Raw genomic sequence first — 12,926 nt, forward strand, 5'->3', positions numbered from 1 at the left:
ACAAGAGATCACCCCAGTACTTGTTTACAGTGTTTACTCCACTGTTAGACTCCAGCTGGTCTGTTACAGTCTGCTCTGTGTGGAGGATTACATCTCCAATCAGGCTCTGATGTGTGTGTGTATACTCGTGTGTGGGTGGGTGTGTGTGTGTGTGTGTATACGTATACTCTTGAGTGGGTGTGTACTCTTGTATGTGTGTGTGCTGAGTTCTGCTTTAGTGACCGGATGGATTTCATCACTTCTGTCCTTCGTCATCTCATTCCTCATTTATGAAGTCATTGCCCAGAAATAACGGCCTGTGTCGCCCCCGTCAGCTCCTCTGTATATCTCCGTCTCCTCTCTCTCTCCTTATCTCCCTGTCCTTTTTCTCCACATCTTTTACTTTCTCTTTCTATATCTCCCCCTCTCTCACCATGTAATCTCATTCTCATCACTCTCTCTTCTCTCCCTCCTCTTTTTTATTTATCTATTTATTTTCTCTTTTTTATTATCTCTATTTATATCCCCATCTCTCTCTACCAACCCACTCTCTCTTTCTGTCTCTTCTCTCCCATCCACCCTTTTCTCTTTCTCTATCTTCCTCTCTTCCTCTGTCTTTCTTCTCTTATCTCTCTCATTCTTGCTCTTTCTTCGCCCTCTTTCTGCTCTTATTTCTCTCTTTCTCTTCCCCCTCTTGTTCTTCTCTTATCTCTCCCCCCCTCTTCTCCTATCTCATTCTTCTCTCATCCCTCATCTCTCCCCACCTCTCTCTACCCTCCCTCTCTCTTTCTGTCTCTTCTCTCTCCCCTGCCCTTTTCTCTTTATTTCCCTATCTTCCTCTCTCTCCTCATACTCTCTCTCTCTCTCTCTCTCTCTCTCTCTCTCTCTCTCTCTCTCTCTGTAGACTTATCAGCTGCTCCTATATCCCTCACACACATTGATGTCATCACTCCAAACGGGACACCTCTACACACCTCTGGACACTTCTGCACACCTCTGGACACTTCTGCACACCTCTGCACACCTCTGCACACCTCTGGACACTTCTGCACACCTCTGGACACTTCTGCACACCTCTGCACACCTCTGCACACCTCTGGACACTTCTGCACACCTCTGGACACTTCTGCACACCTCTGCACACCTCTGCACACCTCTGGACACTTCTGCACACCTCTGGACACTTCTGCACACCTCTGCACACCTCTGCACACCTCTGGACACTTCTGCACACCTCTGGACACTTCTGCACACCTCTGGACACTTCTGCACACCTCTGGACACTTCTGCACACCTCTGGACACTTCTGCACACCTCTGGACACCTCTGCACACCTCTGGACACTTCTGCACACCTCTGCACACTTCTGGACACTTCTGGACACCTCTGCACACCTCTGGGCACCTCTACACACCTCTGGACACTGTTTCACAGAATGACATTAAATCTTTCTATCCATCCATGGAAACAAGGGATCAGGGTTATCCATCCACTAAAATAAGTTACATGTCTGATCTGTGTGTAAGAATTAATGATTTATCCGAGCAGTAAAACACATCATTATAACTGAATCGATACAAGATTGATAACTTTAATACTAAACAATTCCAGACCCATCATCAGAAAAGGTTGTACAGGAAATAATATTCTCAAAGTTGGAAACGACGCATATGATCAGTCAAAAGTTTGGACACATTTTTTTCATTTTTGTTTCTTTTTTATTCTTACTGAAGCATCAAAGCTATGAATGACACGTTTGGGAGGAACTAAACCAAAAATACACTCAAACTAACTCCAAACTTGCTTTATATATATATTTTAAAATATCCTTTACCCTTTCCTTTGAACCTGTTTGCACTTTTTTCATGTCTTGACCCTGAGACTCAGCTGTGAAGTGAAAATCATTTCAGGGACTTCATCATGAAGTTCATTGAAAGAAAGACAAGGGTTTGAGCTCCACAAAGCAAAGAGAGGGCACTCTGAGGATTTGAAAATAAAATGTTAAATGGTAAATTGCCTCAAGCGCGTTACATCAAGGAACCATTCACCCATTCACACACACATTCATACACCAATGAACACAGACAGTGGGGACGAGGGGGTTAAGTGCCTTACCCCAGGACAAAACAACAGCAGTCATGTTTGTGGGAGCTGGAATCGCACCACCAACCTGTCGAGAGCGAGATTTGAACCACCAACCTTCAGATCAGTGGACAACTGAGTTACTGTCAAGGCAAAATATAAAAAATATAGATTTTTTTTCTTTGCTACATAATTCCATAAATCTTGGTTCATATATTTAATGTATTTGTTTGTGTAAAAAAATGTAGAAAGTCGTAAACACAAAAACATAAAAAGGGTGGGTACAAACTTTTGCGCGGTCGTGTATATCCTGTTTGAGCTCCTCACACTTCACTCTTGTTTTCCAGACTTAACCTCTGTGTTTTGTGGTTCACCTTAAACCCTGACCAAACTAATATTTCCGCTGCTGAATGTGTGCCAATGAGCAATAACAAACATTTGTTGTAAAGTAACAGGAAGTAATCCCAGTCACACTTCCGATCTGGATTGGGAGCAGATTCAAGTGGGATTTGTCTCACAAACACCACAATGTAATACGCAATTGGCCAGAGTATCAAAGACCAGCTCACAAAGACTTAACATGTGTGTAGGCATTATCAAGACTCAGACGATGTTCAAAAACATTTGTAAACACGGGACTCGGGTCAGTAACTGTTTTTATGTAGCAGCACCAGAGATAAACGGGCCATAATACATTATTTTCTGATCTGTGTTATAATCTTGGTTCCTCATCATGTTTCATTCACACAAAAGCACCAGGCCCTACACCCTGCATGTTTTAAGTGTAAAGGACTTTCAAAACTCCACAACATTTACTTAAAATAGTAATAAAGTTATATTTTACACTGTATTTTAGGAAAGGCAAGTTTATTTTATTTGTACAGCACAATGTGTACACAGAGTAATTTAGAGTGTTTTATAGACTACGAAAGACATTAAAATCACAATACAACAAATCAAAACATAAATAATCATCGCTAAATGAACATTAAAAGAGAAGATGCAGAATAAAACCCTCAGTCATATGCACAGCTAAACTGAACCATTTGAGCCTCGATTTAAACATTGGCAAAGTAGAGGCCTGTTTCACATCTTTAGGAAGACTGAGATTTGTGCAGCTAAAACCTGGAACAAACACTGATTCAGCATGTTTAGACCTGACTCTGGGACCAGCAGGAGGCCGGGACTAAACCGGGACTAAACCAGGACTAAACCAGGACTAAACCAGGACTAAACCAGGACTAAACCAGGACTAAACCAGGACTAAACCAGGACTAAACCAGGACTAAACCAGGACTAAACCAGGACTAAACCAGGACTAAACCAGGGGGCGGGTCCCTGAAGTCCTCAGAGTGTGAGATGGTTCATGTGGCTCTAACATGTGGCAGATGTTCTTTGGTGGAGAGACTTTACTCTTGTTCATTATGTTTAACAGTGAAGAGTGTTTGGCCTCAATTTATCTGCAAACCAAAGGGTCACTGGTTCAAATCTTAAGATCCACATTTTATTCATGTGTATGGTGTAAACATTTACCAAATCCCTTTTCCATTTACCTTTTAAATCTACAATTTAGCCCCTTCTCTGCACATACAAAATGCAGCGTGTACGGCACTGTATCGTTGTAAAAGTATCTAGTTCCTTTTTACTGCAGACTTTTCACGCTCGCCCGTATTCATACGCCCAGCACCTACTTCACGAACAGAGCCACAACTGTTCTGAAATCAGGTGAACGCAGACGGATTTATTTCGTCTTCTCCTCGTCTCTCATGACTTCGAGCTGTGGGACATTTTCCTGACTCCTCCTTGTTTTGACTGAGAACCCGAGACTCTTGGAGGGACGTGGACTGAAGCTGTACCGACTATGTGATCTTTTGGTGGGGTCCAGTCTGCCCCTGTCCCTGGTGTACTGGGCCTACACACATACACACGCACACTCATACACACAAACGGACTACACCCACCAGTGAGCCGGGAATGAGTCTACTCCGCTCGCACTGCTACGCCCAGCGCCTTATTGATTTACAGTGTGACTGATACGACTTACAGTACTTAAAATACTTCAAAATGGCTGTCTGGATTTATACATGTTTAACCCTCCCATGTGCTGAAAAGTAGCAGAGTTAGCGAAACACAGGGGTCTTATTTGCTTGCTGAAATGTTCATCTAAACATTGACCAAACCCAAACATTATGAAGAAATAATGTAGAAATAATAATCTATATCTTAAAGTTCTCGTATTACGCTTTTTTTCTGATTTGTGTTCTAATGTTTCCTCATCACAAACAGACCTGGAGTTGTGTTTTGTTTCATTCACACATGTTTAAACACACAAACACGCCTGCATATTAAGGCTGAGTTCTTCTCTCAAACTGAAAACACTCTGTTCCACCTTGTGATGTCATCATGTGGTAATACAGGAAGTGCTCCACTGTGTTTTTAAACTCCATACACCTTCACTAGAATCATTTGGATAATTTCAGCTCTGGAATTGCCAAACTCTACTGAGCTAAACGTAAAAGGAGCTGTTAAGTTGAAAACTACCACTTCATGACATCACAAGGTGGAACAGAGCATTTTGAGCTTTGGAGATGTAGACAGACTAATAATAATGTGTTACTCAAACATGTGTGAATAAAACAAAACACAACTCCAGGCCTGTTTTTGAGGAGATAACAGCATTATAACACAGATTAAAGCTCACAAGAGTACATTTTGCGTAATATAGGACCGTTAAGTATCGGGTATAATATTTTCATGCTTTTTCATGCTTCTCCTAGAATATTCCTCAGTGTGGCATTAAACATATCTATATGACATGTATTCAACTGTAGATGTTTTAATTGCTAAAAAAAACAAAAAACAGGGTTGCCACTCTCCACAGGTCTGACTTGGCCTGGTGATGTGACCTGAGATATTTTTAATGCCATACTGTGGAATATTTGAGACAAAGCAGTAACATTGAAGAACACTATGAAGAAGAGGAGTACGGACGCTTCACATTGATTTGGCTTGATTTCCATGTGGTTATATGTATTTATCCACGCTATAGACTGTGCATATAATTGAACATAGCTGACCTGCTAGCCTCCACGTTCTGGCTTCAATTCACTTTACATTGAAACACTGTGTCCCCTCTCTCTAACTGCTGCTGTCAGACTCGTCATTTTGGCCTTAAAATATTTGTATTAACCAACTTTAGATGATCTTGGTGGTTTTATTTTGTTGTTGTGTCTGTAAATCAAGATATGAACATTAATAACAGAAAAATCAGGCGCCTTCTTTACCCCTAGGTCGCTCCCACTAGCGTTAGCGATGGGTTTGTTTGACAGCATTGCTAAGCGCCCAGTCCCTGCTAAACCAGTGGTGTGGGCGGGAAGGGGCGTTACCTTGAACAGCCTCACTCTGGATTGGCTCTTTGGTTGCTATGATACTCGTGGCCGGAATTCCAAATGTGGAACTTGACTCTGATACAGATTATTGTTCAAGCTTTGAACTAGCAAAACCTCGTCCATTTCAGAATTTAATTTGCATAAGGAACAGTTGTGCTTATGTTTCCCGGTACATATTATACCAAAAGTACAAACTGTTTCAATATTGTACTGGCAGAACAGGCCTTCCCTCTTTGATGGAAACGCCCAGGGTTTTCCTTGTGAAGCAAACCCAAGTTTTGTGGGAGTTTAGTAAAAACAGTGATGACCACACAGCCCATTGTGCTCTGGAGCTGCAGATTTCCTCCTAAATATATCCTTGTCATTACATTAGCTCACTGGGACTTATCTTCACCGAAAATGCGTCAGACCTATTTTTTTGATGTAGTAATTTTAGCTGTCTGAAGAGAGTGAAGGCAGGAAGCGTTCTGACACATGCCAACAACATCTCACGTGGAATGTCCCCGTTTTAAACACCTTTTCCCAATGTTGACTTTTTTGTCTTTTTTTAAACATTTTTCCAGCCCCTTCCCCCTTCTGGTCTCCGTGGTATCCGTCCACAGATGTTCTGCGTCTTCCCTGGTCATAACATCCTCACCCCTGACTTCCCCTGAATCCCACCTCCTCCTTCTCCTCCGTGTGATTACATAAATAACATGACATCTGCAGAGGTGGAACAGAGTCTGGCTATTTCATCAGGACCCCCCATGTCCTCACTGTGGTCTGGAAGTGATTATGATCTGCTATGAGGCCTTAAAACCCAATCGATATGTAAAGAGCCGTTTGATTTTGCAAATACATATGGCTACGCTGGTCCTTTCATGGAGCTATAAGCCTCAACTAGGGCTTCACTACATCTAAGAGCATTATCTGTTCTTTCTACTCCACTACATTTTTTAACAGGACTGAAAAGTAAAAGCATTTTTTTATTATAGTTTGAGATCTGCTGAAAAGTTTATTTTTAACACATTCATAATTTAAACTAAAATATAAAAGTAAAAACAGCTAGAAAAAAGTGATTCAGTCGTTTCTGTTGAACAAAAATCCCTATATTTGATGCTTTATTAGATCTCTAAACCTGCGTGAAATACTTTTACTTTTTATCCTTTAAGTAAGCAAAACTGAGTACATCTTCCACCATTGCGTATCCCTATAAGATGCCATCAACAAGGTTGGGTGATTTGAAAAAAATGTAACAAGATGTATTTATATATTTTTTTTCCTCATTTTGATTTATCACAGCAATTTTTTTTTCAAATGCATTTTTAAAAATCTATTATTTATTATTTTTTAAATTTAGTTATTTTATTTATTTATTGTTTTAATTTATTTTTTTATTTGTCTCTGATCTCGACACAAACAACATTTAATTACCCCCCCCCCCCCAAAAAAAAAAATAGATTTGTCAATTTTGAAGTGGATATTTTTCACTTTCACTTCACTACATTCGAGAGCAGTATCTGTACTTTCTTCTTCGCTACATTTGTGAACTGCACTGAAAAGTCAAAATATGTTTTATTATTGTCTGACGTGCTGAAAAGTCTGGCGGTTTATGTTTAACACATTCATAATTTGAGCAAACTAAAATCTAAAGTGGGTGACTCTCCCTATTCTTTTATATTAGAGGGGGCCCATATGTGGTTTCTTGCCCTGGGCCTCCACAATTCTGTTGACAGGCCTGTCAAATACCATACAACATACTAAAGTACTTTGTTCATTATCAATTTTTGAAACTCAACCAATTTGTTATTACTTTATAAGTGAGCGTGCTGTTTAAAGTCACACCAAAGTCTCAGATTCATGTTGTTGGAGAGTCTTCAAGCTCAGGCATCGTCTTTAACTAGAACAAAATTCTTGGTTCACATTATACGTTTTTCTGTTTTATGTCCAGATAATGCAGCAAATGAGTGACCATCGCTACGACAAGCTGACCCTCCCCGACGACCTCGCCGCCAACTGCATCTACATGAACCTACCGGACAAAGGCCACGTGCTGCTCCACTCCACTAGAGACATGTTCCCTGAGAGTTTCAAGGTACGATTCTGAGCAGCACTGAAACTTTATCTCTCACGCTACGTCCAGCTGACATTCTGAGGCACTACAGACAGAAAAAAACTATGATCTGAGTGTTTTAAAGGTGCTGGATCTGATTTTACTATCTTAAAACATGAGAAAGAGCTAGTTCGTTTTAAACAGTTTGCAGTGATCCAAAGTGGGGTTGTTCTGATATTGATACTGGTATCAAAAGCTGTGATATCACACATTTTCCAGGTATTGGTATTGGTGAATACTCCGACCAAATCACTGTTCCAATACCACTCTGTATTTTCCAGAATGAGGATCCGTCGATGTGAGTACTGCCACTGTTGACTTCTGTGGCTAATGCTAACGCTAACTTCCAGAGCAGGTGAAATGCAGACTGGAGGCCCTGGAGACACTTAAAAGACGATAATAATGACAGAAAAGACATTTGTGTTAGCAAACAACTACAGAGAGTGCAGCCGGGCAATAGTGCTAACACGACAATAGCAGTAATATGACAACAACGCTAACACGGCACAAGCGCTTACATGATGACAGAGCTAACACAATGACGGCACCGACGTCCCGACAGCGCTAACCCGATGATATCGCTAACACCACAACTGTGCTAAGACCACAACAGCGCTAACACACCATAACAGTGCTAACTCGACAACAGAGCTAACACCACAACACAAGCACTAACACCACAGCATCACTAACACCACAACAGCCCTAACACCACAAAATCGTTAACACTACACCACCACCACAGTAACACTAACAACAACTAGCATGCTAACCGTGCACTTCCTGAGTATGTGACAATAAAACGCATTATTTCTAGGAGCAAGACATAGCGGTTTTAATTTTCCCTCAGGAGCTGCTTATATAATATATCTGTACTGGGAAAGACACTTTTTTCTCAGATAGATGGAAAAAAATCTGTGACTGGCCCTTTAAGTTTGTATTTATGATCGTTTACCACTGGCCTTTGAGAAAAAAACACATGAAGCTCGTCTGAAGCTGTGGTTGGTTCACACACAACTATAGAGGAGCCTTTGCTAACACTGTTATTTCAACAATAGAACCTGCAGTGTGATGTGCAGCGACTGACCGCTCTCTGGATAATGACTCCAAACCACAGGCTGGAAACCAGGCCTCGGGGAAAATGAGTGTGTTTTTTAGCTCCAAACTTAATTGTAAAAACAGATAGTTCTGCTGGGTTTTGCAGAAGCTCTACGTGCAAACTGAGGCCTTCACTGGTCTTCTTTTAGATGGATCGCGTTATGTGTTCTACTCATCCATTATGGTTTTAAGCTGCGTCTTTTTAAATACTGAACACGGACACGCATCTTTTGGCAAACTCCATTGGTATGACATTTAAACAAGCAAAAAAAAAAACAACAACTAAAAAGTAAAATAGTAAATACTAAAATGTAACGTTTGTAGTCGATAGTTTTTCATTTTATCGTCTTCACCAAGTTGTTATTGTGTTGCCTGGAATGTTCCATGGCATTACACATATACACTCAGCATTTAGAACACTACGGGTGCTTTACTGCTAAAAACTACTTTCACCTGTAACTTGGCCTTGTAACCTCACCTGCTTGTCTCACTGGAGATGAATAGGTTTAATGCCAAATTATGGAACTTTATTTTTCTGTATTTGAACAATAAACTACTTTATAAATGGACATGGCTAACGTGCTAGCTGCCTTGTTCTAAATAGGAAGTGATAATGGGTGCGCTTCTGGCTCCATCGACTCCAATTCACTTTACATTGAAAAACTGGTCTTAAAATGTTCGTATTAACTCGCTCTACATGATCTTGGGGGTTTTCTTTCACTATTGTGTCTGTAAATCAAGGTATGAACATTAATAACAAACAAATCAGTCGCCTTCTTTCCCTGAGATCACTCTCGCTAGCGTTAGCAACAGGTTTGATTGACAGCGTTGCTAAGCGCTTGCTCCCTGCTAAACCAGCGGTGCATCGAGAAGGGGCGTTACCTTCAACAGCCTGGCTCCGGATTGGCTCTTTGGTTGCTACTATACTTGTGGTTGGAATTCCAAATATAGAAATCCGCTCCCAGTTCGCCGGTATAACTTCTAGCCCCGATGAGCTTCATTTGACTGGAGCTGTGGGTGACGTCGCCCTCACTTTGTCCACTTCTTTATACAGTCTATAGATTGAACAACGTGCTCTTTTTGGGCTCTCACTGTATAAATAAATACAAATAAATCAAAATAAAAATTTGAGGGAAAGTAAAGCGACTTCATGAAGAGAGGTGGATGGCAAAAACGTAGCACGATAAGTAAAAATATAATTGTAAAACGCATTTGACATCACGATAACGACTATATCAACTTACCGTTCAACACACGACACATGGAACTATACTTTTTGAGGTCAGTATTTATCGTGGGGACTTTTTCTTTGCTCTAGTGGGAAAAGTTTGGTTCATTTTCTGTACCACGATGAGATTTGAGCTGTAAAACTTTGAATTTTGAACTCTTGTGACTCATTATAGATTAAAACTCACTCACTTAAGTCTTGCGTTCTGTTATTTATTGCTGTTCAGTTCAGTTTTTTAGCAATTTTATACATTTAAAATACTTTTTTGGAGTTATTTCTGTTTTATGGTTTGGGTTCAGTATTATCGTTTATCGTCTATGTTTACTTGCGGACTATATCGCACTTTACAATGTGTTATCATAGTTATAAATTATACCTACACTAACTCACACATGTAAAACTGAAGCCTGGAGCGACACAAAACTCTGGAACGCGGCGGCAGCTAGCAGGTTAGCTACGTCCATTTATATATACAGTCCATGCACAAAACCTGTCACTATTTTGAAGAATAGTTTTGTTGTTTGGGCGCTTCATAAAAAAACAATTTCAAATCCCTCTTTCTGAATCAAAGTGAACAGAGTACAGTGTGCAGAGACAGCTCTCCAACCTCAAAATGCACTAGTGGTCCAAACCCCAACCTCCAGCAGTTATTTTTAGAAGGAAGAATGCACAAAATTATGTATCTTTGGACATCTCCAGCGAAGATCTCTTTTTCCTGGAAGATTAACAGAGGGAACTTCAGCCACTGTACTGAAGTCTATTTTTGCGTCTCATGCTTCCTGCCTCGGTTGCACGTCTTGCACAGACCACTTGGACCGAGAGTGAAGTTTGATATTTTCGTTTTCTTCATATAATCAGACCCACCAGATATTGGCTCTGGCTTGTGTTTGGGAAGTCTTTGCAAAGGAAAAATGAGGACATACAGTACTTGAGACGACAGGACATTTTTATCAGGGCCGTAGATCACGAGTACATGGCTCGGTACATGGGTCCCTCCGGGGCCCTGTTTATTTCTCTGATCTGCTGCTCTGTGTGACCCTTCATGTATATGGATGATGACTTTACTCTTTAAGGTATACACTGCCAGTCAAAAGTGTGGACACACCCTTTTTTAATTTTTAATACTTTTTATATTTTATTCAAACAGAAGACATCAGATATATGAAAAAAGATATATGAAATGATGTAGCAAAGTTAAATGAATCTACTATTTTTAAAAATATTTTATCTCCAAATCCTCAAAGTCTCCACTCTTTGCTTATACAAAATATTTAGTAGAGTTAATTAACTTTTTTTTCTTTACTACATAATCACATATATCTTTTTGTATTTATACACCATGCCTTCCTTTTTACAGTGTTAATATTACCCCCTGTAGTTTACTCTAAATACCATGAAGCTTATACTTTGTGTAATTATCTTGACGTGTACTCTGTATCTTTGTCTTGTCATGTGACTAGATCATATGACCAGATCATGTGACCTGGTGGTCGTTTTGTTCTTTTAATATCTATTCCTTATGAAGGAGCAGTAAGACTGAAATGTGTTTTTTATGAAATCATCCATGTTTTAAACCAGACACAGGCAAACTACGGCCCAGGGGCCATATCCGGCCCTTTGGGCTTATTAATCCGGCCCCCCTAATGTGACCCAGTTATATTAAAATAGGTAAGAGTAAACCTTATTCAAAGTTTTTTTCTGCTGTCTTTTATTGAACTGAAATGTAATAAATTAATTATTATTTTAATTAACGCATTTGGAAAACAATTTGTGCAATGAGCCTTGCATAGTCATGCTTTGCTACATGTTGCAGGCCAAATCTCTAATGTAATATAACATATACAACATATATAACATGTATATCCGGGCCTGGCCCCTCTGTCAAATTTTAGAACCCACTGTGGCGTTTGTCAAAAAGTTTGACCACCTCTGTGTTAAACTCTATCAGAGCGTGTTTATGAAATAGGGATGGGACAAGTTCCTGTGCTATAAGATTTCACAATACAAAATTGATCTCGTGAGATGCTTTCCCCCTGAATTTACCTTTGGTTTAAGAGCAGGAGAGTCAGACAATTTATGAAGCTGTAGTTCCAAAAAGCAGCAGTACAAGTTTTACATGAAATTAATAATTGTGAACTAGATTGTCATGGACCCAATCTCATTAATATTAATATCACAATGGAACAACAAAAATCTCATGCATAACTGTATACATAAATGGAATAGCTAACCTGCTAGCCGCTGTATTCTAAATAAGAAGTGAGCATGGGTGCACCACTGGCTCCATCGACTCACTTTACACTGAAAAACTGTGGTCCCTCTCTCTGTATCTGCTGCTGTCAGACTCATCATTTTGGTCTTAAAATATCCGTGTTAACCCGCTCTACATGATCTGGGGATTTTTCTCTCTTGTACCAGACAATAACAGACAAATCAGGCAGCTTCTTTCCCCGAGGTCACTCCTGCTACCGTTAGCAACAGGTTTGATTGACTGCATTGCTAAGCGTCCGCTCCCTGCTAAACCAGTGGTGTGGTCGGGGTGGGGCGTTACCTTCAACAGTCTCGCTCTGGATTGGCTCTTTGGTTGCTGTGATACTCGTGGTCAGAATTCTTAATGTGGAACTTGGCTCCAAATTGACCGCTATAACTGTTAGCCTTGATGAGCTTCATTTGACTGGAGCTGAACGGTGAGGATGACGTCACACTCACTCAGTCCTCTTCTTTATATGGTCTATGGTCTCATCCCACTCTTATAATGAACTCTTAACTTTACTTACTTATCTTTTAATATAACTCGTGGTTTTATTTCTGCTTTGTTAGTGCAGATCCAGACAGTTCCAAACGTTCTCCTCGCACTATTTTTACCAGCTACATAACCGTCTTCCAATAAGAGAGGTGGGGGGTCATGAGAGGGGAACAGGAGGTAGGGGAGGTATCTTTGCGGTGAGCCGTGCTTGGAGACGGCTCTTGACTTAAGGAATACAGTAATGTAGATGAACAAAGGAGCCAGTGAAATACAGCAGCCCATACTGTGCAAGACCATGACAGCCCACCATCC

The 12,926-nt window shown here is 40.4% G+C and overlaps 1 protein-coding gene across 2 annotated transcripts in view; it reads left to right on the forward strand.

The window, feature by feature from the left end:
• ddah1 (dimethylarginine dimethylaminohydrolase 1) overlaps positions 1 to 12,926 on the forward strand; it is a 118,059-nt gene that overhangs the window by 98,618 nt on the left and 6,515 nt on the right. For both annotated transcript variants that reach the window (XM_055221529.1, XM_033965658.2), the window contains one exon: positions 7,381 to 7,524. In XM_055221529.1, the coding sequence (XP_055077504.1) occupies positions 7,381 to 7,524 (144 nt within the window). The remainder of the gene's footprint in view (positions 1 to 7,380; positions 7,525 to 12,926) is intronic.

Source organism: Periophthalmus magnuspinnatus, chromosome 4 (genome assembly GCF_009829125.3).
Source record: "Periophthalmus magnuspinnatus isolate fPerMag1 chromosome 4, fPerMag1.2.pri, whole genome shotgun sequence".
Classification (NCBI taxonomy): domain Eukaryota; kingdom Metazoa; phylum Chordata; class Actinopteri; order Gobiiformes; family Gobiidae; genus Periophthalmus; species Periophthalmus magnuspinnatus.